The sequence below is a fragment of the Clytia hemisphaerica genome, unplaced genomic scaffold, assembly GCF_902728285.1.
Source record: "Clytia hemisphaerica strain Z4C2 unplaced genomic scaffold, Clytia hemisphaerica genome assembly, whole genome shotgun sequence".
Classification (NCBI taxonomy): Eukaryota; Metazoa; Cnidaria; class Hydrozoa; order Leptothecata; family Clytiidae; genus Clytia; species Clytia hemisphaerica.
Genome location: NW_027104200.1, coordinates 260,952 through 284,969, shown reverse-complemented (window position 1 = coordinate 284,969; position 24,018 = coordinate 260,952). Strand labels below are relative to the sequence as shown.

The following is a 24,018-nucleotide window of genomic DNA, read 5'->3' as shown; positions in this document are numbered from 1 at the left end:
TTTGCTTGTCCGCATACGGCCCCAATTTTTCTTCAGTATACTACCAGGTTATTTTACAATTTTTTTCTAGACATTGCACATATATTATATACAGAATTTTCAGGTGAAGAGCCAAATGTAAATTTTGGAAATGCCAGAAATATATCATTATTATTATTATTATTATTAATTTTCCCAATAGGTTGGAGGTCCCTTAGGCTCTGTGTCGTGTTAAACGGAGATGTGATAAAGTTTTGGATTTTAGATTCGGATGATAAAAAGTTTGACTTACAATACAAAAAAAAACAGAAAAAGAGCTAACAAGACACAATAGGTAAACCCTCCTTGATTCAAAGTCACCCTCTTTAAATTAACCCCGCCTTAACCCCTTTAGCTCCAAGCTATTTTCGATTTTTGAAGCCCAAGGAGGTCGTATGTGATGTTTCCAACCCAAAACTTTATACTTGGAGGGGGTTTATCTAAAGAATCCTACTAGTACATTTACTAAAAATAGTCAAAAAGAACGACAAATTTCATAAAAAAGACGATTTCGCCGTCCCCAACCCCGACCGAAAGTGACTGTACCACGTACTCATTCCTCTTTGATTATCACGGTATTTAACTACATATGGTTTAAAGAGCGAAAAATTACGCATGCGTGTTACAATACAGGATTCTTTAGAGGAATAGACTGTTACATTGTACTTTTCATAAGATTCTATCAAAATTCAAAAAGTTTTAAATCGTTTCAAAATGATTTTCGTCGAGAAGAATACACAAGAGAGCAGCATGTGGTAGATTACCCCATAGGGGTAAGCAGGGTTACTTAACCCATTATTTCATTAGGCTAAAAATTGTCTTTAAACAGGAAGCTGTAAAGCTTTAAGAAAGATATCATGAAAATTCCTGTCCACCCAGATAAGTGGGTGGTATTTTATCTGGACTGAAGCTGTTGCAAGACTTTGTCGTGGAGAGGACCTCTGTCAACTCTTCCATGGGGAAAGAAGAAGTAGAGATATCTAAATAGTAGAAAGATACAAGAGGATTTCTTATCCAGATTGTTATCAATACTGACTATGATCTGATAGGGTCAATTGAACTAAGTTTTAGATGCCCAGGAATTTTTCAAGTTTTTTCTGACGAAATTTCTAAGGAATTTATTTGACGCCTAGTGTGAAAGTTACAGAGGTAAAAGAAATTATTAAAGTTGGATGATGATGCATGCGAATTAAAATTTCCACCAAAATAGATCAGTTTAAGGGGTCGTATTAATTTTTGGCAGGAAAAATAACACAAATTATTTTAACAATCTGACAATATAAATATGGGATTGAATTACACACAAAAAATATACAATATTATTATTTTTGTTAATTACAAAGCTTATAAAATAAAGCTTATACTTTAAATTCAATACAGTTAACTTTTGCTATAACTCGATGTCTTGTTTTGCTCGATTTAAGGAAAGATTCGAATTGTAGAAAGCATTTTACGAGGGTTTTTCTTTGACGGGGACTGAGAATTAGTTCGAATTATAGAAAGATTCGAATAATAGAAGTTCGAACTAGCGTGAGTCCACTTAGCATGTACCAGACTCTTCTTCGCTGACTACGACAAGTTTTATTCGAAATATAAAAAAGGCCCGTGGCGGCGGGGTGGTACAGGCTAGAGTCCACTGTAGTATAGAAAATTTCAATCGGTAGATAAATGTTTATAACTTTTATCCACTAACTAAAAGGTTATGTACGCTCACAAGAGCATGAATTTTGAACACAGTAGTGTAGTCTTTATAAATCTTTTGACTGCCGTCAAGGAGGTTGGGGTTCGATTTCCACTGGGTGATGTAACTCACTTGGTGAATGAATGTGCCTCCGTCCCGATCCTTTGTAAAGGAGTTTTCAGTCTTCATCAAGTTTGATCAAGTTGAGGGTTATTTGCTCTATTGTAATTAGGCAAGCGTCTTTATTTCAATTTTTCAATTTTTCAATAGTGGCTTCTTCTCGCCTTCCAGCATTTCTCCAATGCCCAAACTCATTTTTATTTTTTTCGATTTTAAACTTTTGTTGCGATCTCATAAAAAGAGGCGTTCGAGTTTCGTTTCAGCAATTCATCTTTGAACAACGAAAGCGTGCTAGAATCCAATTCTCTTGGGTCCGAATAATTACCAGAGTCCGACAATTCACCGTCGTCGGAATTCGACGACGTCTTCCGGGAATTTCGAGCTACGTAAGCCGGCGGCGTGAAATCTTTCCCGTTCATTGGCGTTTTATGTAAATGACCATCGACATCATGACGATAATAATCAGAAAAACGATTATCCTCGTTTACCGACAATCTTCCATTTTCGTTTTTCGTTTCTGCGTCGGCTGCCGAGAAAAATATTTGTCGGCGAGTGCCTGGCGACAACCATTGAAGCCCACGTGGTAAGGTTTGGTGCTCTCGGACGTAAAAACGATCGATTGTATTGTGTTGCGAGACGCTCGAAAAGTCGCTACTCGTCAGCGTTGAAAATTGATCCGACGATTCTCGTCTCGCCGAATATCTGTTTACATCGAAAGGCGACAACCATCGGTCCTGTGCATCATATGGTGTTGCTATGGTAGCAATATTACTTATATTATCTGGATAAACTCGTGATAACGTCGTAAAACGAGTTGATAGCGATATCTCATCGGGATCAAAAATATTTTCGTATGCAAAATCGTGATTCCGAAAATCAACGACGGATGGTGTTGAAATGGAGGTTCGTACAAAGTCGCCTTGGTGATATGGATTCCGATCCCGCACCGATTCTTTGAGACTACGAGTTAAAGTTGTATCTCCACTTAACGAGTTCACTTTCGCAATTTTACGATTTATCCCTTCAATCTCGCGTTGTCGAAACCAATTATCGATTTTCCAATTCAATCGTTTTCGGTTTGATAATCTTTCATCTTCTTCTCGCTTCTTGGCTGCCATTTTCCTTTTACAACAATAGACCAATGAGATGACAGCAATGAAAATAATAAAAACACCTGTGATTGAAACTACGAGAACAATAACGAAAATCTTTTGGTCATCAGTCGTACCCCCTTCTTGTTTGTGTGTCTTGAAATTACCACTATCGTTATCTAGAGAAAATGAAAGAAGAATTTTGATAAAATCTACAACCAAAAAATAAATCCAATGAAATGAGGGACTATTTATCTCAAAATCACCCGAAAAAATATTATCCCTCGATTTATTATTAAGGCCTTAAACAGCCTTAAAAGCTAAAGTTTTCTTTTTTTCATAATGTCTTTTTCTTAGTTTCAATGTTGTTTTTGAACGATATTTTTCCGGTCAAAAAACTTTTTTACTAGGGTGATTAAAGAAAAACAGGGCTATTAAGGGATTAATCCCCCTGCTTGCCTTTTATATCTCCAAGTTGAATGTAGTCAGCCATAAAATTAGGGAAATAAGGAGTCGGCTTACCTAAAACTAGTTGATAGTCTTCTTGTATCGCGCCTTGGTGTGCGTCACTTTTATAACGATAAATCGGTGCATGCGATGTCGAAATAATGCCCCGTTTACATTGTCCCTGACACGTGATCAACACTTCTGGTTCGTTAGAATCGATATTCAATAAAACCAGATTCGAATGTTGTAATAAGAAATCATACCATTGGTCGATCTTTGCTTCGCATTTCTTATTGACGGTTATTAAAACAACAGCATTCATTGGTAAGGCGTTAAAGAACTGTTTTAAACGATCACGCCTAAATGTATTGGATAAGAAATTGAATGTCACTTTATATACTATTCTTCCACTATAGTAATCAAAAACAATGAATTGAACACCCGGTTCGGTTAAGTTTTCCATCTGGTCTGCAATTTTGATGCTTGATGGACATGGTTGACCATCTTCTTGGACACACTTGGAATCGCATTGGTAAAGTTTCAAGGAGACATCAACTAGAAAAAATGAAACAGAAATTAATATTGAAAACGAAAATTTGAATTCTACGTTGAATTATTATATTGGGTCATATCAGAGTCAAGAAAGTTCAGGGAGGAGGTTAGGTTAACGAATAGTGTATAATTAATCTAAAAGTTTTTATAGCATGATGATAGAAATCTTTTAAAATTCTCAATCTTTTATAATTCTCAACGAGAAACCTACATCAGCTTGAAATTACAAAGACGACACACGAGACATGCTCTCGCTAATTCGAAATTCTATTTGTCAAATCTCTCAATAATTCGAACTAATTCTTAGTTCCTGTCAAATGAGAAACCCTTGTAAAATACCCTCTATAATTCGAATACCTCTGTTATTCGAACAGATTTGGAAACCCGTTCGATTTCGAATTAGCGAGAGTTAACTGTTTGACTATTGAGAAGGGAACGGAGATACACAATCGGGTTAAAATAGGATTATCATCCAGAATATCTTCAAAAAAATAGTTAGTTAATAACAGACAGTAAAGTGCCTTTAAAGTAATTTGTAAAAGGCAGAGTAGAGGCTTAAATAAGTTTTTAAGCCTACAATAGACGGGAAATTGAGCTTTAAATCTCCCTAATACAAACAAAACGTCTGCTTTGAAAAAAAGATTCTGTAAAAATGCTCATAAGTTCAAAATAGGTTTAATTAATGTATACGCACTTCATATGCTATTTTCAGATTTCAAATTCAACTATTCAAGTTTGTTTTGAAATGTTATCTTAAATGTCTTAAATGGATGATATATATTGGTTGAGTATCTTTCATTAAAAGCCTGATCCAGCTCTCTGCAGAAAAACAACCTTTTTAAGGATAACAAAAATGGAATTCTCATGTTGGATCTAAGCCCGATCAATTATATTGTATATTAGAATCGTATTTTCAGGCCTTTTCAAGAATTAGCTGACAGAGGTCTTTGCAGAAAAACAACAGCCTAAATATTATTAAAAAAAGATGTCGTTTAGGTTTACAAATGTATCAGTCGCAGAGAAGCGTTAACCAGATACTCTGATATTCTTAATTGGAAAGCGATTGAAGTCATTATAAATCAAATATTCAAAAATTCGGGAAATATTTCCATATCAATCAATGTCGAGTTATTTCAATATGGCAACAACTTAATGAGCGGTGATGAAGGGACCCTGTTAATAATTGAGCCTTTGTCATTAACTAAAAACAGACAGGATATTTATAAATCAAACCCGAAAATGACATATGCATTTAAAAGGTAGGAGCCTTCCTACAAAGTAATTTATTACCCGATCCAGGAGCTGCCAGAAGTCAGGGTAACTTCCTCAAAAGTGTGTGTTTGTGCCGTCATTTTTTACCTAAATTCCACTCTTTCTTTTTCAAGAACTAGAAAGTTAGGCTTGGCTACTAAACATTTTTGATAAGAATATGAAACTTCGATAAGTTAAGAACATTTCAAGGTTCTATGGGCTCTAAAAAACCCAATTTCTCAAGGTAATTGCATAAAAACTCCCACAAAATTGTGGAATTAAGAAAATTTTAAGAGCTTTTTTAGGCTTAAAAGTCAAAATAAATATGACCTAAACAGTCATAAGAATTCTTCCAGCTTACATTGCACGAACGTTAGATGAACATTAGCAAAACGTTGTGTGTGTCAACTGGGTCGATTGTGTTTTCTTTTGGGCAATAAATCAAGTCAGAGGTCGGCTACAGAAGATCTTTTGAAGTGACAGAACATGAGAGAAAAGCGACCCATAAAGTAAATGACCTTTTAATGAAAAATCGCAATACGAAAAATGAATTATCAAAAGCCGCAGCTTAATTAGAAGCAATTTAACGCAATTAAATCATGTCTCTTTGAGGTACAAACTTGTGGCTTCGACTTTAAACCAAGAACTCTCCGCAATTAAGTTTTTGATTTATAACTTTGTTTTTGTCAATATTAGCGTCCGTAGCATAAGCGTAGAGTATCCAGGTTGTCATGAGCAAGGTTGTTGATGGAACCTTTTAAGCGAGAAACTCAAAAAAGTTGGCTGATTAATTCTCATTAACCAAGCAAAAGGGCCGCCATCTAAAGCTCTGGCCCTGTCTATTCTCATTGTGAATTAAAAGTGGGTAGAAAGTTGGCTGTAAAACCCTCTCCTACATGTAGGCTGACAGAAATCGAAAAGAGAACATTCGCTAAGCCCTTGACTGGTTTATTTTCTTACTTATAAACCAAAGGCATGGATTTAAATTAAAAGTAAATGTGAAGATTGTATGCTTTAAAAACGTCCCTTTCCATATTTTTTGCGATGAAAGCTAAATTTCGAAATAATATCCCACGTAAGAATTTTCAATTAAAACGTTTTCACCCCAATAACGTCATTGGCAGAAAATAATTTCGTGGTGCGTAATTTCAAAATAATAAATCAAATTTTTACTGAAAGAAAACACGTGTTTGGCAAACGGTGGCGAAAAGCTTTCAGCTTAGTAGACCGCAAATCTAGCAACGCCAATTAATTTTACTCCATAATGGTGATTCGAATTCATGTTAATTTGATCTCCTTAAAAAGAATGCTGAAAGACTAAAATGAAATCTAAGAAAAGTACGATTTTACATCCGTTTCTCATCTCAGATGTATGACAAGTTCAAATTTTGGTCACTTTTGGCCCTTGTGAGACAAAAATGGTGCATATCTTAAATAATTGCGGATATTGTGCATGACATCAAAAAATAAATTGACGATTTTTATGTTTGTTTTTAAAATCCAGTCATTCAATGGATTCTTACAAAATTATCGGATAAAAAAACGTTCTTACTTTGGGGGCAGAAACTTTAAAAAATTTTAAATGGCTCTTACGGAGCCATTGCCTTTAGGATGCATACGTGCCAACGCAGAGTAATCAGAATCTGGACGGAGATTAATTTTTTTCTTATTCAGCCCTAGCTATTGTTTGAGTGTCAGTAATTATCAGGTTTAGGTGGACACAAGTTAACGATCCGATATCAAAAATAGAAACTTGTATTCAATGGAATCCAGGATGCACATTGGAAAATATATCATTCCTACACGATCCTTCCTTAAGTCTATATAAAAATTATTTTCTAAGATTTCTCAAAATAATGGAATGAAGAATGATAGCTTTATTATGCAATATAAGTCTTCCCGAGGTATGCATGTCGGGAAATGAAAACAATAAAATATCAACCTACTAACATCAAAAGGCCAAATGTCAAAAATAATGTCTGAAAAACTAACATATTTGCTAACCTTAAACTTTGAGATTGTCCCTTTTTCAACTAAATAGTCGACCTTACATATTTCATATGCAAGGTCAAAAATCCTTAGCTTAATGAGACGAATGGAAAATGTATTACGTAGATAGATAGAGTCCCTGAGTAGGCGAAGAACATATTCTTCTATTTCTTATAAAAAGAAAGAATTTTAAGAAAAACAATAACAAAAAAACATTATATAAATACCGACACAATATATCAGTGCACACTTAATGACGAATGAAAAATGACGTCGTCGTTATCGTCTTTTTCACTTGTTGCCGTCATTAATAAGTCATTTAAAGATCCGGCATACGGTTTTCGCATAACCGTCATCTTTTTAACACTTTTTTTGTATGACGGTCTCGTTAGTTCTTTTGCCAAATTTCTGAAGTTCCGTTATCAATGCAAAGTCACTGCTCTGCTTCCAAAGAAAAAGTAAAAATGAGGTCAAAGAGAATGACAATCAAAGACTTAGACGGCCAGCCCTTTTTGAACTGTACATACTGCGGTTTTAAGAGCGCCCACTAATTGAAGGAAATAGTATTTGAACGTGCTAGATTGCGTATTACTTCATAAGCAAACATCGTCTTGAGCACTTTGTATTTAACTTTGCCAGATCATTTTTCAAGCCTTTTTTAAAGCGTTCTTGTTATATAAGGCGCTGGCTGGACTTCTTAAAGTAAAAAGTAGTGATAAAGTCCTGAAAAACACAGATGAAAACCTCCAATTTTTTTTTCTGGAATGAATTGAACTTCTAGAAGGCCTAGCATAAGAAAAATTATGAAATCTTGAGATATTTTCATTTTCAGAAAAGAGAAATTGAGCTTGGAGTCGTACATATACACGTCATTAATGAAGCTATTTTATCATTACTAAGTTACTGTATTCTCTTGAGACAAGCATTATTGCAGCGAAAATAAAACGCCTTTTTTGAAGATTACTGGGAGGGTATGGGGTGGCCAAAATGACATCTAACCTCTAATCAATTTAAAACGAAGAAAGTTTTTCATTCGTTAACTGCAAGCGAAATGAAGTTCTGAATTAATAAGTCTAATTGTCGGAAAATGATGGCAATTAGCGAAAAAATGCCAATTGCAATATTTAATACCAGTATGTTAAAAAAGCAATACTTTTGAAATTCGCTGGCTCCTAGCTAATTAAGGGTTACTAACAAGCAAAAACGAGGCTAGAGTTTTCGGTCAAGCAAGTTAAGATTTATACGGATATACCGTAGGCCTACCAAATGATTTTTTACAAATTGAAAACTCTTAAGTGCTTTCCGCAAAAAGACGACCAAGGTATATGACCACGTGGTTGTTTCATGGAAAAAAGAACATATAGATAATTTGAATTATATGCTTTAGAAAATCATACAAAAATAGTCGATTTTGGTCCTTCGTCAATTTAAAATCAATGCTATTTGCACTAGAAGACATAGTTTAAAACCCATAAAACAAAGTTTTAATAAGACATAATCGACCCAAAAAAAGGGCTTTTCAAATTTCCTGACAATGTTACAATAATGTTGAAAACTTTTACTTCAGAGGAAGGAAACTTTATACTCCATTCTCCCCAATAATAATTATATAATATCAAATGTAATTGACAAACAGAACGAAAAATACGTGCTATGTCCATTTAGCGCGTGGGTAGCATAAAACATCCCTTATACATAAATTTGAAAATTATATTGATTAACATTTGTAACTTTTTCATGTAATATTGACGACTACTTTCCATTACTTTTGTTTTATTATTCGAAAAAAGGAGAATTTTCGACATCAAAAATTCCACTTTGTTACTTTTTCGAATGTTTTGAGCCCAGGTTTTAGGGCTCCAAGCATTCGATTTTTTGACGTCACTCCAAAAGTCGTCATAAAGTATGGAACTCATTGAGAAACAAGATAAAAAAACCCCAGTTTATAGTGAGGTGCCCGCTAGTCTTCGGCCAGTAATTCAGGTCTACGTCCGCTGACGGAAATAAAATTTGCAAGGCAACCCACCGGGTACACAGTGTTGCTTCAACATTCATCTAACGTTATATGAACGTTGTGAACATTCTTATGGTATTTCAAGTAAATTTTCGTTCATTTGGCTTTATCAAATTAATGCGAATTTCGCTGAATTTAGAACAAAATGAAAAACAATAATAAGGTCACTTTAAAAAATGACGGAACTTGATTGTAGAATTAATCTAATTTAATCCGAATTAAGTAATACATTTCCCGGTTTTTCTAAAGAAAATCAGCGCACGTTCAATCACTAAAGAACATTATTGAAAATTGCTTTTCAATGGAGTCTGCATGTAACCGAATTACCGTTCCCAACTTCCTTATAAAGATTATATACTCATTATAGAAAAAAACATATTTTATAGTAGACCTACAAATCATTGCCAACGGTTACTTTTTAAAGGATTTTAAAAGATTGTAAAAACTCATCAAATTATAAACTCATTTAAATTAATACTTTTGATACAAACTTTTTTTAGTAAGATTTTATTAGATTGAGAAGAAAGCTAAAAGTATATCCAAAACTTCAGAATCAATTTTAATTAGGTTTTATTTTAAGATTTTCATTCCTAATAACCTTGCAAAAAAAGGCTTCTAAAATACACTACCCATGTGTATCTAAAAGTATTAACATTTGAAATTAAATTTGTAAACTATCGTTAACCCAGTAATACTTTCAAATAAAGAATATTTAAGGAGACTTGTCATCTTAATGAATACAAGACTTATCTTGTAAACAAGACATCGACCTAATAAGATTCCAAAGTGACGGTGTTGATTTATTAGCGGTCATTAATTAACCACTGGCTGAGATACCAGTGGGAATCAATAAAACCTGCGTACAGCAAATAAGTTCCTTATTGTTTTACACAGTGGAATTGAAATTTTCAGCTTTTTTTCATCAATCCAATAAAATGAAATAAAATCAGTAAACAACACGGAAAGTCTCCACCTCTCGCTACCAGGCTCCATGAAAAGTCTAAGAATTGTCACATTATAACCTATTAAGTTTAAGTTAACTTATTACGAGTAAGGGACTGCTTCAAAATCGTGACCTATAAAGTTTAGTAAGGTTGTGAAAAATGAATTCATTTCATTGACTCTTTCTTCGGTAATCATATACGGGACGAAAAATAATACAATGGCCCCCTCAACGATGCAGATATTTATACATCCAAAGAACGTGCAGATAGAAGCTATTGATTTCGAGGTTTGGATTTGATAATAGGATCTTAACTGAAAATACAGTAACAGCGCCTCCACATAAACAATTCTAGCAGCTTCTAAAATAAAACCATTTCATACCTTTGATAAGGGCGTTGCATCTTCCATGATTTCCAAGACAAAACGCCACGAAGAAAACAATGAAAAACAACCAACAATTCTTCGCTGTAGTTATTCCATTACTGCAACACATTTTGTCGAGTCAGCAAATTGTCTTTAACAGTCCATTTAATAAATATGTAACAACCACTTTACTTTAAAGTGAAAGTCACTAAATATCCATAAAAATAAAAGTAACAAATTTATTGAAGGTGCATCGAAATTGGAAAGATCAAGTATTGGTGATAGCCAGTGGTAAATCTTTCAAATAGCAAATAGTTAAATTGTATATGATGGAGATGTAGTCTATTTTATAGTTGTTGTTATTGTTCTTATGTGTATTAAGTGAAAAATAATAATAAAAAGAAGTGGATAGTCGAGTAGAAAGCGGGAATCGTTAAAGAGGCAATTAGTAAGGTAATTAGTCACAGGAAATCATTGAGGTAGTTTCGAACAATGATAGATAGACAACAGACAAAGTCGCTTTACTACCTTACTGCCTAGCTACTCTTTGTGTTCAACAATTTTTGTTTTTGTGTTGTTTTTTTTACGTGATCCGTCTTTTGAAAATGAAATGACATATTATTTTTCAATTTTTTTGTTCAAGGACAACATTTAACGTATCTCCAAACATTTACTTACTAAGCATGTTTCTAAACTAAAGAAAGGCCAACTTTATATCCCTCTCGCGCCGAAAACACCGTACGGACCGGCAATTGTCCGTGCGGGAATGTCCCGCGCCGTACCTTGCACGGCCCGTTCCCCGGCAACCGGTGACGGTTGGGTGATGAAATTTGGAACCCTTTCTCCGCGCGAGCACAAACTTTGAAAAATTCTTTTCTTTATTCTGCTTTGTCAGCATAAGTGGCGCACCTCCTCTCGGTATAAAAAGAATGTCTTAAATGTGTTTTTAATAAGAATACTACTCTATAGGAACTGAAAGAGAAGAAAAAGTTTAGACTCACCCTTACAAAAACGAATTCATGTGTTGTTTTTTACGTCATTTGTCTTTTGAAAATAAGATGACATGTTAGTTTTCGATTTTTAGTGGAATGATTTTTTATAAGAACACTATTTTATAAGAACTCAAAGACAAGACAAGAAAAAGTCAAGATTCGCCACAAAGACACATTTATAGTAACCAAGAAACGGAATCCCCTAACACATCGACTACCTGGCAAAAACAAAGCAATACCCAAATCACATTTCTTTAGAAAATTTGATATTTGAAGTATCCATTAGTATTTTATTATAGGAACAATCACAAAAGATCAAGTGGCTCATTCTTATGTTTTTAATTTACAAATGTTGAAACATTCAAGAATATGTCAGTTTTGTTTTAGCGAAAACGAAACTCTATAAGCGCAATGTAAAGGATTTCATATAATTCAGTCATCGTTTCAAAATATCGCGAGACACCTTGATGTTTTATCAGAAATAAGAAAAGACCCCAATTTCTTTTTTTAAATGAGAGGGCTAAATGTGTTCTTCGTGTGTTGCATTTAACAAAAAGATGTTCAAATCGTAAATTTCATTTACCCGAAACTTTTTTTATTGATTTTTGCGTCTTTTTGTCCTTTTTTCCCATTTAAAAGACAACGTTAGATACAAATATTGATCGATAAAGTTTGTACCGTCGTTCCGGTTAAGATTCCACTTTCAGGACAAAGAACCTACCTCCCGGACAAAAAGTTCCACAACTTTCCCAAAATATTTCTACTGTTTTCCCCAGGATAATCGGCTGAAAAACTTTTTAAAGGGTTTTTAAAATGTACATGATAAACCTTGTGTTGAATTAGAAGACTGGCTAACTTTCCCAAGTTCATTTTTCAACTAGCCAGAGTTTTGGTTTTTTTTTTCCACTGGAAAGTGACAGAGGAAGTTCAGTCCGGGAAGTGGGATCTTACCGGAAATAACGACGGTATACTATCATAGAAGGTTATGAGGTAAACATTGCACAACACCTGACACCTGTGATCATTTCATCTCGTTCACAACGCATAATAGTCAGAATGTCACTTTAGAAAGGTGAACTTTCAGCTTAAGTTTGTTACCACAGATCTTACATAAAACTTTCACAATCACTCCCACACCACAGCTCATCTCGTCAACACCGAAATAAATACATGACAAATTGCAACTGCATTAGTATAGTAAAAATGTGGTGTGTTTTTTAATGTTCTCTAAACTATTTTGATTCAATCACTTAATTGAAGAAGTATGGTTAATCATTTTCTTGGAATGATGATGGATTGCTTTAAAATAACTTGCATATTTTTGATGTTTGAAAATTTGCCAAATTGATGCTGATGACAGCCTGTCCTCGCGATTTTATCAAAATATCTGTCCAACCTTACAACAGTTACTTAAACTAGAAATTTGGTTTTGTTTTAGCCTTTTTCAATTTATAAAATATAGTTACTCTCAGCGGTTAGCCCGATGACCTGATCGGGATTGTCTCAATGATTCCCGAGTTTCAGTGTAATAGTTGAATAGGTGGAAATAGGCAATACGTAAGTTAGTAGCTAGATAAGGCTCTTCCAGAAAAAAAATTATCATTCCGGGACTGGATCAAATTAACTCTTGACACTATGTCGTTCTAAATTTGAAGATCTTTCAAACGTGAGCCTATGTCAATTTTATTGGGGCCATGTTTGACATAAAATAGCCTCTCGACATCGCTAATTTAGAGCGCCATAACCCAAGGACAATCTCGATTTCGATATCTCTAGATAATAATATCTATTTCCCAAAGCAATCATTTTTTTTAGCGAGCCATTTTTATTGAAACACCATGAACGACTGACTTTGGCAAACATTTGAGGCGTGATTGCGTGACGTGATGATAAAGGCCGATAACAGGGATATACAAGTCTGTGAGCGAGGAAAGATTATGCTTATGTAATTAAGGGTACCGGAAATACCTTTAGCCCATAGCGGGGCTAATATGTGAGAAAGTCATTACACCTCATAATGGTTTAATACAGGAAAGAAAAATGATTCAAATGAACGGAAATACCTTTAATTTGTTTGTTTGCTGTTTCGTTCCATTATTTTTGATATCATTTTTCATTATTATATTGACAGTCAATATCAATATTTTCTTTGTAACCTCTCGGTTTATTGCGTAGTACTATCCACGAGGTTCCATTCTGTAGAAATGAACACACCCAAAATTATTATTGTAGAGAGACGTTTCACGATGAAATATTAGTTTTGAGTTAAGAAAACGAGTTAAGTTAGTTTCATACTCAACGCAATCGTCAATGGACTAAACAGGTAATCTTCAATGTCGTCAAAAAATTATTGACGTCAATTCAAAGTCATCCGAGAGTCTTGAGGAGAAATTTGTCTAGAACAACATATCAGACAACTTCGATTGCAATATGAGAAATATTTTATGACTTCCGAAATTTTTCCGTTTAATATACGGATAAAGAATATAGGACGAGTAAAATATTTCCATATTGCACGAGAAATTTCCGTCTATGGCATATGAAATCTATATACTAAAAGTCGTTGCTGCATAAAATAGTTTCGCCAAAGGAATCTGTACTATCTGCTGTATATAAGAAAAAATGACTATAAACTGGATAGAACTGAATTAATTACTTAGCATGTGAAGAAACATTAACAAAAATCTTAAAGATGGAAGAATTAATTTTCAATATGGGATTTCAGAAAAATACCTTTCTAGTTTATTTGTAATTGTTGCTTTTATTGTCATCAACTCAAGTTGATTGGTCCCTAACAAGAGAAATTAAAAGTAAAGGAAAGTGAAAGTATTTATTATCAATCAACATCAAATCGTATATTGAAAAATATTTAAAACAGATCAGCATAAATTTCAGCTAATGATGATGTGGCTTTTTCGCGAAATTAAAGGCGACTCCCCCGGAAGAATAAATGTAATTCCGCATATTGATTACATCATAACATAGAAAGATGCGAAATTTTAAAGCAATTCCTAGGATATTAACCAACTGTGTGTAGGTGTCGGTTTGGAAGTATTAATCGGTGCGCTCCCTTTCATACACCCCTTTCCAGAGTTTCAGTCCGTTATTTTTAACCCCACTGGATGAAAATATCCTACCGGGTCTGTGAGAAGGGGTCGTTTTCGTACATTGATCAGATGCATCGGTCTTTCATCCGGTTCTTTCTCTACCACCTAAAAAGAATAAGAATTGAAATAGAAATAAGAAAATACACAACTCAACTCAACAATTGATTAAAGATTTAACTTAGACGAATTCCCCTTTAGATTTGTTTTCGGTTTTCACAAGGTAGGAAATGCATGTACAATAAAAGCGAATAGGTTTACTGAAATAGATAAGTTTTCTTCTTTTTCTTACCTTTACTTTTGTCCATCTTGGTTAATGTCTTTTCATTTTATGGTTCAGTAACTCAGCATTTTTATAAAATTTTCCATCTATAGACTTAAAAAAGAAGTTTGATAAAATTGAGAACTAACAAAAGATTTTATAGGTATAGATTGGTTGCGAATATTTAATAGGTGGAGAAAACTTTAAGAATAAAATCTTTTTGTCTTCAAATGACCGAGAAAGTCCAGAGGTACTCAATGTAATAGCCGGTAAAATTAGTTGAAATTTCACTGAAACAAAAAAAAATTCCCGACAAGCTGGAATTCAAAATAGCAGTCTCTAATAGGATGAATAGCTAGTAGAAAGATAGGGCATTGGGAAAACACTTAATTAGGGCGAAAAAGGGGGTTCCTTTACATTTATGAGCACAAGGACGAACAAGTCTATCTCAAAAGTACAGTATGTGGACACTTTAGTTTTTTGACCTTTTCTTAGCACCCATTCATGCTACGTTAGACAGTTATACACCGTTGGAAAGATATTTCTAAATAGAATAATCTAAATGATAAAAGATATAGCATAAATGGGTGCTGAGAAAATGCTCAAAAACTAAAGTGTCTGCATACAGACTTCAACTGTTCTTATATTACTAGTTCGTGGGTGGTTGTTATTTGGTTCATGTACAACGCCAATTCTACTGGAATAAGTAATAAGTTGGGTATGTATGAGGGGTAAGGGCACCTTTAAAATGTCCTTTAAAAATCAATCCAATGTCTGAAGGATTCGGAAATCACAAAAGTCTAAATTATTTTCCTATAAAAGAGTTATTATTTCTTGAAAGAATGTTTCTATCCGTATGTTAAAAAACACTCAAATTTCTTTCGAAGGGGATCTTTTTTCGAGAGGTAGGGTAGACAGTTTAGTAATTTAATAAGATATACCTTCATTGATTTTTCGATAATAAACTCCCAAAAGATTTTCATTTTAAAAGGGTTCTATAAAATAGATTAATTGACTTATAAAATACAAAGTATGTGGTTCAAACTTAAAATTTGAAATATAAAATAATTGATATCCATCATGTAGTATGCATGGTTATACAGAAATGCAAAATTTTGTTTCTAACTCAAAGACTTCCAAAGAAATGGCTATCGGCAGGAGCATTGGTGAAGATGATACCAACAAAAACATTGCTTTTCCATTCATTATGCAAAAGTACTTTACAACAGCCAAGATCTTCAATTTCAAAACCAAGTTGATTAAGCCTGTCATCCGTTTCAAATAATGTTTCATTACGATGAGAACTGTAATATGCGTGACCAGAGGCTGGTTCAATGAAATCAGCCCAATGACCATTTTCTTTAATTTTGGAGCAAATTTCTTTGGCGTTATCAATGAAAATACCTGTTAGTTCTTCTCTTTCATTTTCAACTTCTTCAGACCAAGTTGTCATATCATTTTCTGTTTTCTGGCTTAGCGTAATAACAGTTAACTGCTCATTTGCCGGAAAACTATCAAATAAGCTTGTAAAGCTCTTCATAAGATGATCAGGGCATGATTGAATTTTACATTCAACATTATGATCTAGATAAGAGGTGGTTGCTTTGTCTTCACTGAGGTCAACCTCTTCTCCATCTTCAAGACTTTCACTAACAAATTGATTCAAAATGCGATTTTTACGCATAGCCTCATCCTCCAGATCCAGAAAAGCAGATGCTAAACTCTGGTATGGAGGTGGTGATGAAGTAGAGGCTTTAATCTCAGAGGACGCATCAAGGGCGTTCAAATCTACACCAATATTTCCAGGCATAGGAAATGAAGGGTCATTATTCCAGATTCCAACTTTTGATGATTTTGAGATTTGGTTACTTGAAGTCATTGTAGCCATTGAACGTTGATGGATGCAAAATTGTTTTGCTAGGTGTCTCATGTTTGGAGCATAAAAAATGTTGCGGATGGATCTATTTGCTGCCATTTTTCTTTTTATTTATTCTCTAAAAATATATAAAAAAATATAGATTTAATTACATTAAGTGGATAAATTTTGGCGTGGACTTTTAAATACAATTTTTGGTGGGGGATTTAATTTGGCAATAGACCAATTTCGTAAACTTTGGCAGGGATTTAATTTGGCGAATTCGAAATTTTGTCACATTGAAATGTGTGACAATTACTCAAAAATATACTAAAAAGTTGCGATTTTTCACATAATTCTCTTTTTGTTAAATTTGGTAGGGCGAATTGCCAAATTTGGAAATTTTGGCGAGGATTTAATTTGGCGAGTTTTGGCCAAATTCGCCAAATTTAATCCCCACTAAAATTTATCCACTTAAGGTATTGTGGTACTGATCTATTGATGAATATAAAGGAGCAGAAAATAAAACTTCTTTCAAAACAAAGTTGGAATTACCAAGTCAGCACCAACCTAAATGCTCAATCAAAATAAATTGTATAAAAAAAACAAATCCGAAAGGGGAACATATATATACATCTTAGCTAGGTCAAACTAAATTGAATCGTTTTCGGGTTGGATAAGCACTTTTAAAATGTTCCAACCAAATTTCCACACACTTTGATGAGGATCCTCCTTTTAATTGGTTGGATAGAGGATTTAGAATTTTTTACCAAATTGTAGTTCTCTAACTAAGTTCTAGGCATTATGGTGCTCATTGCGAGATAAGTTTTCAGACAAGTTTATTTGACCATTAATAATGAAAAATACCTCAGCTTCAAGATAGGTTCATCCAATTTTACTTTGCATATTGCAAGAATCTAGATTATCTTTCCGCCTTCGTGTTGTGGCAGCGTTGTAAAGAGATGCAGCGAGTTAAGCCTGCCATCCACTAGTGCTAATTTTGGTTATCGCGAAACGTAATCGCAAAATGTTATCTCATGCCTGAAGTTATTTTTAGATTTTACATGTCCACTATTAAATAGGATAATCGCGAAATAGATATCATTCCTTTTCAACTTCAAGATGAGTCGAAGGCTTTTTCAGCGGTATCTGGAAAATTAAAATAATTGGCCCAGCGCTAGCGATAGGGCCTTTCATTTGCAACTTTCCGTCCGTCCTTCCATCTGTCCGTCCGTTTTGGTAGAAACGGCGCTTAAAACCAGTAACACACTTTTTAATTTTGCCGTTTGGAGAGGGAAAAGGTTGCTAAAGTCGGGTACTGGCTACAAAAGATATATTTTCTGATTCCGCGCTCTTTCAAAAACAATTTTCAAAACAAAACAAGATGGCGGTCGAAGCGAGGAGGTTGATTCATACTCTCTTGAACATTTTCTTTGCTTTAGTGGTCAAGAGACTTTCAAACCAAAGATATTTTGTAATGGTTTTCTTTTATAAACCTTTTTCAACATTCTGCCATATCTTATAGTCTTTGCTCAAGTTTTCATAACGTTTTATGAGTGAAAATTCTACCTTAAATCACTTCTATTTTTAGTTTATTGTTTTCGAAAAGACTTTATTTTTAGGAAATAATGGCTTCTGATATAGAAATAAATAAACTGAAATGTAGCTCATGTGTAAATTTGAATAAGATTGGAACTTTTTCCTTGATGCTACACAAGAAAACAGTCACTTCTGGATCTGTCGCTAACAACGGTCAGTGGTGGGAGAGTGGGACGTGGTATGATTTTCAAACTCAACACATGATTATTAAAAGTAAACTGATTTTGGAATTTGGTAATGGACACTAAAATGGACCTCGTGTGTAAATTGGAACAAGATTGGTACTTTTTCCATGAGGCTACGCGTGAAAATGGTTATTTCTGGATCTGTCTCGTTTGACGATTGGTGCAGTGGCTTGAATTTTCAAATTCGATACAAAATTATTCCAAGCTGATTATGGAATATGTTAGCGGAGACTAAAATGCAGCTCATGTGTAAATTTGAACCAGATTGGGACTTTTTTCATGATTCTACACATTAAATAAAATGATCAATTCTGGATCTGTCGCATTAAACGGACGGTGGCTTGATTTTTCAAACTCGAGTCACATACCGTCAACCGTCTCTAACTTGGGACGATTGGTCGAAACATGGGACTGTTGCATATCTGGTCTGTATTTTCACTTACTGTAAAATCGAAAGAGAAATCGTGTATTTTTAAATACGCCTTTCCTTAACTCAAATCAAATGACTTTGGAAGTTCGGTGAAATGGTGGCCGGCTTGCCAATCGGCGTCCCATATTTTTTCAGATAGTCCCAAGTTGGAGCAGTTGATGGTAATTATTTAAAGTATATAAACTGATTCTGGAATCTGTTAATGGACACTATACTAAAATGCAGCTCATGGGTAAATTCAAACTAGATTGAATATTTCTCATGGTTGCAAGGCTTGAACAGTGAAAATGGTCATTTCTGGATCTTCGCATTAACTGTTAACTCACATTAACCACATGAATTTTATTAGCTTGGATATGCAGACCGTAAAAACTATTTCACCGTCTAGTTCTTTAAAGATCATTTTTCTGGTCTACGGTCTGGTCCAACTAACATGCCTGCAGGGATATTTCTCCCTGCATATGTGAGTGCACCTAATTCGTTAAAAAGTGCCCACTCACTAAGCAGAATATTCGGGGGATTTTTTTATATTTTTCTATGGGCGCCTATAATTTATGGAAAAAGCTGACCTTGTGAAAAAAGATGAACAAATGAAAACACAGGTTCATTTCTAAACAAAAAGGCCGCTGGAAAGGAGCCTTTTTAAAATGTGGCTGATGTTTTGATGTAGTTTAGAGTAGTTTTGAAAGTTTTTTGAGTTTGTAAAAGATGTTATATGGTATAAGTTAATTATGTGTTCGCCTGGGTTTTGATAGTTTGTCAACAAGGTTCACTCACAGGCAGTATCAAACAAACTGTACTAACAACACTTTCCATTGAGTGTTTCAAAGTAGTTTTTAACAACAACGTATCCGAGTAAAACTATTTGGAATATTTGCAATATCTACACAAAGTAATAGAAATTGGATGATAAAAATCAGACAAATCTGTGCATTATATCTTTAACTTCTTCCATTCCAAGAAATTTTTCGATTTTGCTCCATCTTCTTCAGTGGTTTATTTTTGTGGTCGGAATGCGATTTATCATACAAGCATGTATAACTCCTTACAGCTTCAGATAGTTTTTCAACTTCTTCTAAATTATTGGCATGTCAATAATTACCGTCAACATTATGAGCCTGAACCTTTCATGTCAAAAAAGTCCCGAAAACACTGAAAACACTTTTACCTGAAACACCTTTTCTGAACCTTTCATGGTTTTCTGGGTGTTTTTGGCAAAAACATTTTCCCAGAAACACCTTACCTCTCGAGGTGGTGTGTTTCCAGCATTTCCTGTGTTCCTGGTATTTCCATAAATCAACTCTCAATTTTCTCCACTAAACTCAGGCAAAAATGCCATTTCCCAGAAACACCACCATTTTTGTGAACCTTTCAGTGTTTCTCTGGTGTTCAAGGTGTTTTTCAAGACGATTTTGAAGCTCTTGCAGTGTCCTGTCGGAACCAATCAGATAAAAATTGGATTGAAAATCGGGTTAGAAAATCGGGAAAAAATCGGGAAAATTAGCCAGTCGGGACTTTTTTTACAGTCGGCTTCAACAGGACATTCGGTGTTTTTAAAAACTTTGAAAACTGAACCATTCGTGTTCAAAAGTGTTTTCTGCAAACCAGGTAAGCAATGTGTTTTTAAAAACATGAAAGGTTCAGGCTCTATACCGTCAACTTTTGCTTTGGACGAAAGGTTGTAAATTCTGGTTGATTTTAAGGTTTTATCTTATCTTATCTCTTTTAATTTAATTAGTAGAGGCTTCTTCAATGTTTGGGGAAGGTAAGTCTATAAAAATTACGTTGGAAAAAGTGGAAAAAAGTGGAAAAAAGTGTTTAAAAAAGCATTTTTTGTGCTCAAGGTTTATTTTTCTTCGCTAATTTTTGTCTTCAATCTTAAATAGATGAACGAGTATTTGACTGATGGTTATGATTTTTTTACAGAACATAGTAAAACTATTCAGGAACTTGGACCTTTTTATAGAATTTCAAAAAATCTGTTAGTTCTGGAGATATATTGAAAAGTTTAGACATGGGTAGTTTGCGTTCGTTTTTGCATTCCCAAACCAAACGCACGTGTCAGGGTTACTAGTAACGGCTTGTCACTGTGCGGGGTGCATACTCGGCACTGCATACTGTTTGTATAAGTCTCTTGTGTATTGTCTTATGTTAAATGTCTTGGGAATGTTGTTTATGTGTATGTATTGTCAAGTGTTCTGTCCTTAGGGAAGTGTACGTCGAGTTGTGTTGAGCTGTGAATGCTACAAATTGGCAGTGAATGAGTGTTTGTGAGTGAAGCATGTTGTAAGCTGTCTGTGTACACAGGAAAAAGTCATCAGATCCTACGGGTGGGAAAACCCCATTTCCAGCGCTGGAAATTTTAAAAATTATTTGTTCCGCGTAATTTTTCTCAAGCTGCAAAGTGGAATTTTTTAAGCCGGAGGATTCGCAAAATCCCACTGCGGACTTTTTTCAAAAAATATTTTAGTCTGAAGTTTTAGACGTGCAATATTGAAATAAACCCTTCTTACGAGAAAAAGCACATCACGCTAGTGTGAAACGTAATTTCCCCCATTGGAATTTCCCTGCAATAAAATTCTTTAAAATCTTTAGGATTTCCGATTTCACACCCTGGACTTTATCTAAAATATTTTGAGACATCGATACATCGGTATTACTAATATCACACTGCGGAAGCCCCTTTAGAGTCTTTTTGATATATCTTAGGTGTGAATTTCAAATAAACACTTAGCAATTATATAGTCGACGAAAACTTACACTACAAAACTCTAAAAACGGAAAAAATCATTTGTTCCCACGGGTGGGAAAGTCGAATTAATAGGGTGTGAAAGTCAAATTAATAGGGTGGGAAAGTCAAATTAATAGGGTGGGAAAGTGCAATTAATAGGGTGGGAAAGTACAATTAATAGGGTGGGAAAGTACAATATATAGGGTGGGAAAGTACAATATATAGGGTGGGAAAGTACAATTAAATACCCATACTTGTACTACGCATGCGTAAAAAAAAAACCACAAGTGAAAATTGGGTCAAAACTGTTCAGATTGTATGCAAATCATTAACATTATAAGAGTGTATTCGATCAGTGTGTAACACAACGCTAAAGGTGAGGCGTCCCGCAAGGGCGACCTCGTTCGTTCGCAATGGACTTGCGTCGCAAGGGCTCAGTGGAATCGTCATCCACCGTGCGGCCGTTCAATCGGTATCACGTTGTTGTTCCGCTGTTGTGACAAAGTGCCGGGATTCTCAAAGTAGCGCAAGTACATGACAGAACGAATGGGAGCTATCGAGCCAATGCTCACGAATGATCAAATACATTTAACAATTTATCAAATAATTGGTAATAGCTAGGTGGGGAATTGAAATTTCGGCGTGTGATTTTCGATTTGACCTTTTGATAAGCTGGGTGTGAAGTTCAAATTTAGGCGTGTGATTTTCATTTTCACTATTCTCAGCACAATGTCGAGAGCAACCACCTCTTGCATGTTAATTTAGTTTTAAACCGCTGGAATTTGTTTTTTCAACGTGGGATTTTATAGAGTGGTATTTAGCACTTCCCACCAGAGTAAAACATTGCAGGGTCCCACGCGTGGGAAACATGTACTTTCCCACCCTTTTAATTTGACTTTCCAACCCGTGGGAACTGATGACTTTTTCCTGTGGTATCTGTTCGAGGTGTTAGCCAACAGTGATTTAGTAAGTGTTTTTAGATGTTCTGTTTTGTGGGGGGGGGGGTTTGTAGGGGTTCGAAATACCGTTTTCCCGTCAAAATTTTTGCTGAATCCTGGAATCCCGAAAATTGAAAAAATAATAACACCGTCACACCAGCTTGTACAGGGCAAAAATGTACCTAAATACCGTCACCGTCTGATTTTAAAATACCATTTTCCCGTCCCTTTTTTCGTCAAATCCTGTAATACCGTACTAAAAAAGGGCCAATCCCGTCACACCGTAAAAGTACAAACCCCCCCCCTTTTGTAGGTATGCTCTGTATTTTCTTGTCTACTTTTTATTGTACCCTTAGACTTTGGTTTGTACTGATTTCTTGTGTTATTTATTTTGCTATTAGCTTTTTCTTTAAACTTTGTATTTGTGCTTATTTTTAGCCGTCAAAGATACATCATCGAAAACGCGTAAATCCTAAGGCTTTCTTGCTGCCGTTGTTTGTTAACCTGTCGTTGGGCCGGCAGTAACATTAAGGATGTTAATTTTCGAGGAACCCGCCAGAGAAATTACTTGAAATTTTGGTCAGTGGTGCAAATCTCGATGAAGAAAAGGTTTGCATAGTTTTCCAAAAACGCGGATGATCGAAGCAGTAACCTCAAAAATTCAGGTCAAAGTGTCTGCTCTCCTATTTAGGATACCTAAATCTCCAAATTAGGATACAACTCTCTAAAGTAGGAGAGATTGCTGACAGGTATCCTGATTTGCACTTGTTCCTGACTGCCCGTGCCTGCCATTATCACTGCTGTTATGGTGTCGATTCCAGCCAAGCCATATTTTATCATTCTACAGAAATCCCCGCTTGAAAAATCAAAACATTGATACGTGGTCGAGTTTACTAAACTTTGCCGAATTAAAACGCGCGAAAATATCATATGACATATGACCACGGCTTCCGTTTAGTCCGATCATGATTCTGATCACGTGATATAGCTTGATGTTTTGACTTTTTTAAACCAATGAAATCATTTGTTTATACCGCACTAAAGGCCTTTCTAGATTACCGCGCAAATAAAACCGGGGGTCAACATGAACTTTAAAGCCTGCTGCGGGAAAGGGAAATGGTTTTGAAGAACCAAATATATACAGAAAGGTTTTAATATTATTCAGATATCAGGAAAACAAGTGACATTTACGTGGTTGATCTTTATAAAGTTTGATCTGACGGTTTGTTGTAAAGAATGTTGACCCCCCGTGTTGGTTTTATAAACCTTTTATTTTTGGATTTGTGAGAAGACAAATGTTATTGTAAAAAAAAGTCATTTGGAAGTGTAATCATACCCTTTCTAGGGAACTGGACCAACATTTTTTAAGTCAGAATTCATTGCCAGTAATGCCGCAGCGTGGTTTGAAACCTTGTTGTAGGTCTGGTGGAAAATGGATTTATTTCTGAATG

At 34.8% G+C, this 24,018-nt stretch overlaps 2 protein-coding genes across 4 annotated transcripts; both read right to left on the bottom strand.

The window, feature by feature from the left end:
- Nucleotides 1-1,607: 1,607 nt before the first annotated feature.
- Nucleotides 1,608-14,947, bottom strand: LOC136815213 (uncharacterized). 3 transcript variants are annotated; one of them, XM_067071661.1, is made up of 6 exons: nt 14,860-14,947; nt 14,601-14,675; nt 14,197-14,254; nt 13,527-13,659; nt 3,433-3,912; nt 1,608-3,089 (listed from the first exon to the last, which is right to left on the bottom strand). In XM_067071661.1, the coding sequence occupies exons 5-6, from the start codon at nt 3,818-3,820 to the stop codon at nt 2,032-2,034; spliced, it is 1,446 nt and encodes a 481-aa protein (XP_066927762.1). In that variant the 5' UTR covers nt 3,821-3,912; nt 13,527-13,659; nt 14,197-14,254; nt 14,601-14,675; nt 14,860-14,947; the 3' UTR covers nt 1,608-2,031. The 3 variants fall into 3 exon arrangements, with proteins under 3 accessions (XP_066927762.1, XP_066927763.1, XP_066927761.1); XM_067071662.1 differs by lacking the exon at nt 14,197-14,254 and having other exon boundaries at nt 14,860-14,941; XM_067071660.1 differs by lacking the exons at nt 13,527-13,659; nt 14,197-14,254; nt 14,601-14,675; nt 14,860-14,947 and adding an exon at nt 10,490-10,768.
- Nucleotides 14,948-15,771: 824 nt separating this feature from the next.
- LOC136815212 (cobalamin trafficking protein CblD-like) lies at nt 15,772-16,827 on the bottom strand. Its single transcript, XM_067071659.1, has one exon. The coding sequence runs from the start codon at nt 16,802-16,804 to the stop codon at nt 15,956-15,958; it is 849 nt and encodes a 282-aa protein (XP_066927760.1). The 5' UTR covers nt 16,805-16,827; the 3' UTR covers nt 15,772-15,955.
- Between the last annotated feature and the right edge of the window lie 7,191 nt (nt 16,828-24,018).

What these genes read in the sequence shown, in the direction of transcription:
- LOC136815213 (XM_067071660.1), bottom strand. Translation starts at nt 10,601, where the DNA reads ATGTGTTGCAGTAATGGAATAACTACAGCGAAGAATTGTTGGTTGTTT. An exon ending in ATGCAACGCCCTTATCAAAG is followed by an intron (nt 3,913 to 10,489) that starts GTATGAAATGGT and finishes CATTTTTTCTAG; the next exon opens with TTGATGTCTCCTTGAAACTT. An exon ending in AGACTATCAACTAGTTTTAG is followed by an intron (nt 3,090 to 3,432) that starts GTAAGCCGACTC and finishes CATTTTCTCTAG; the next exon opens with ATAACGATAGTGGTAATTTC.
- LOC136815212 (XM_067071659.1), bottom strand. Translation starts at nt 16,804, where the DNA reads ATGGCAGCAAATAGATCCATCCGCAACATTTTTTATGCTCCAAACATG.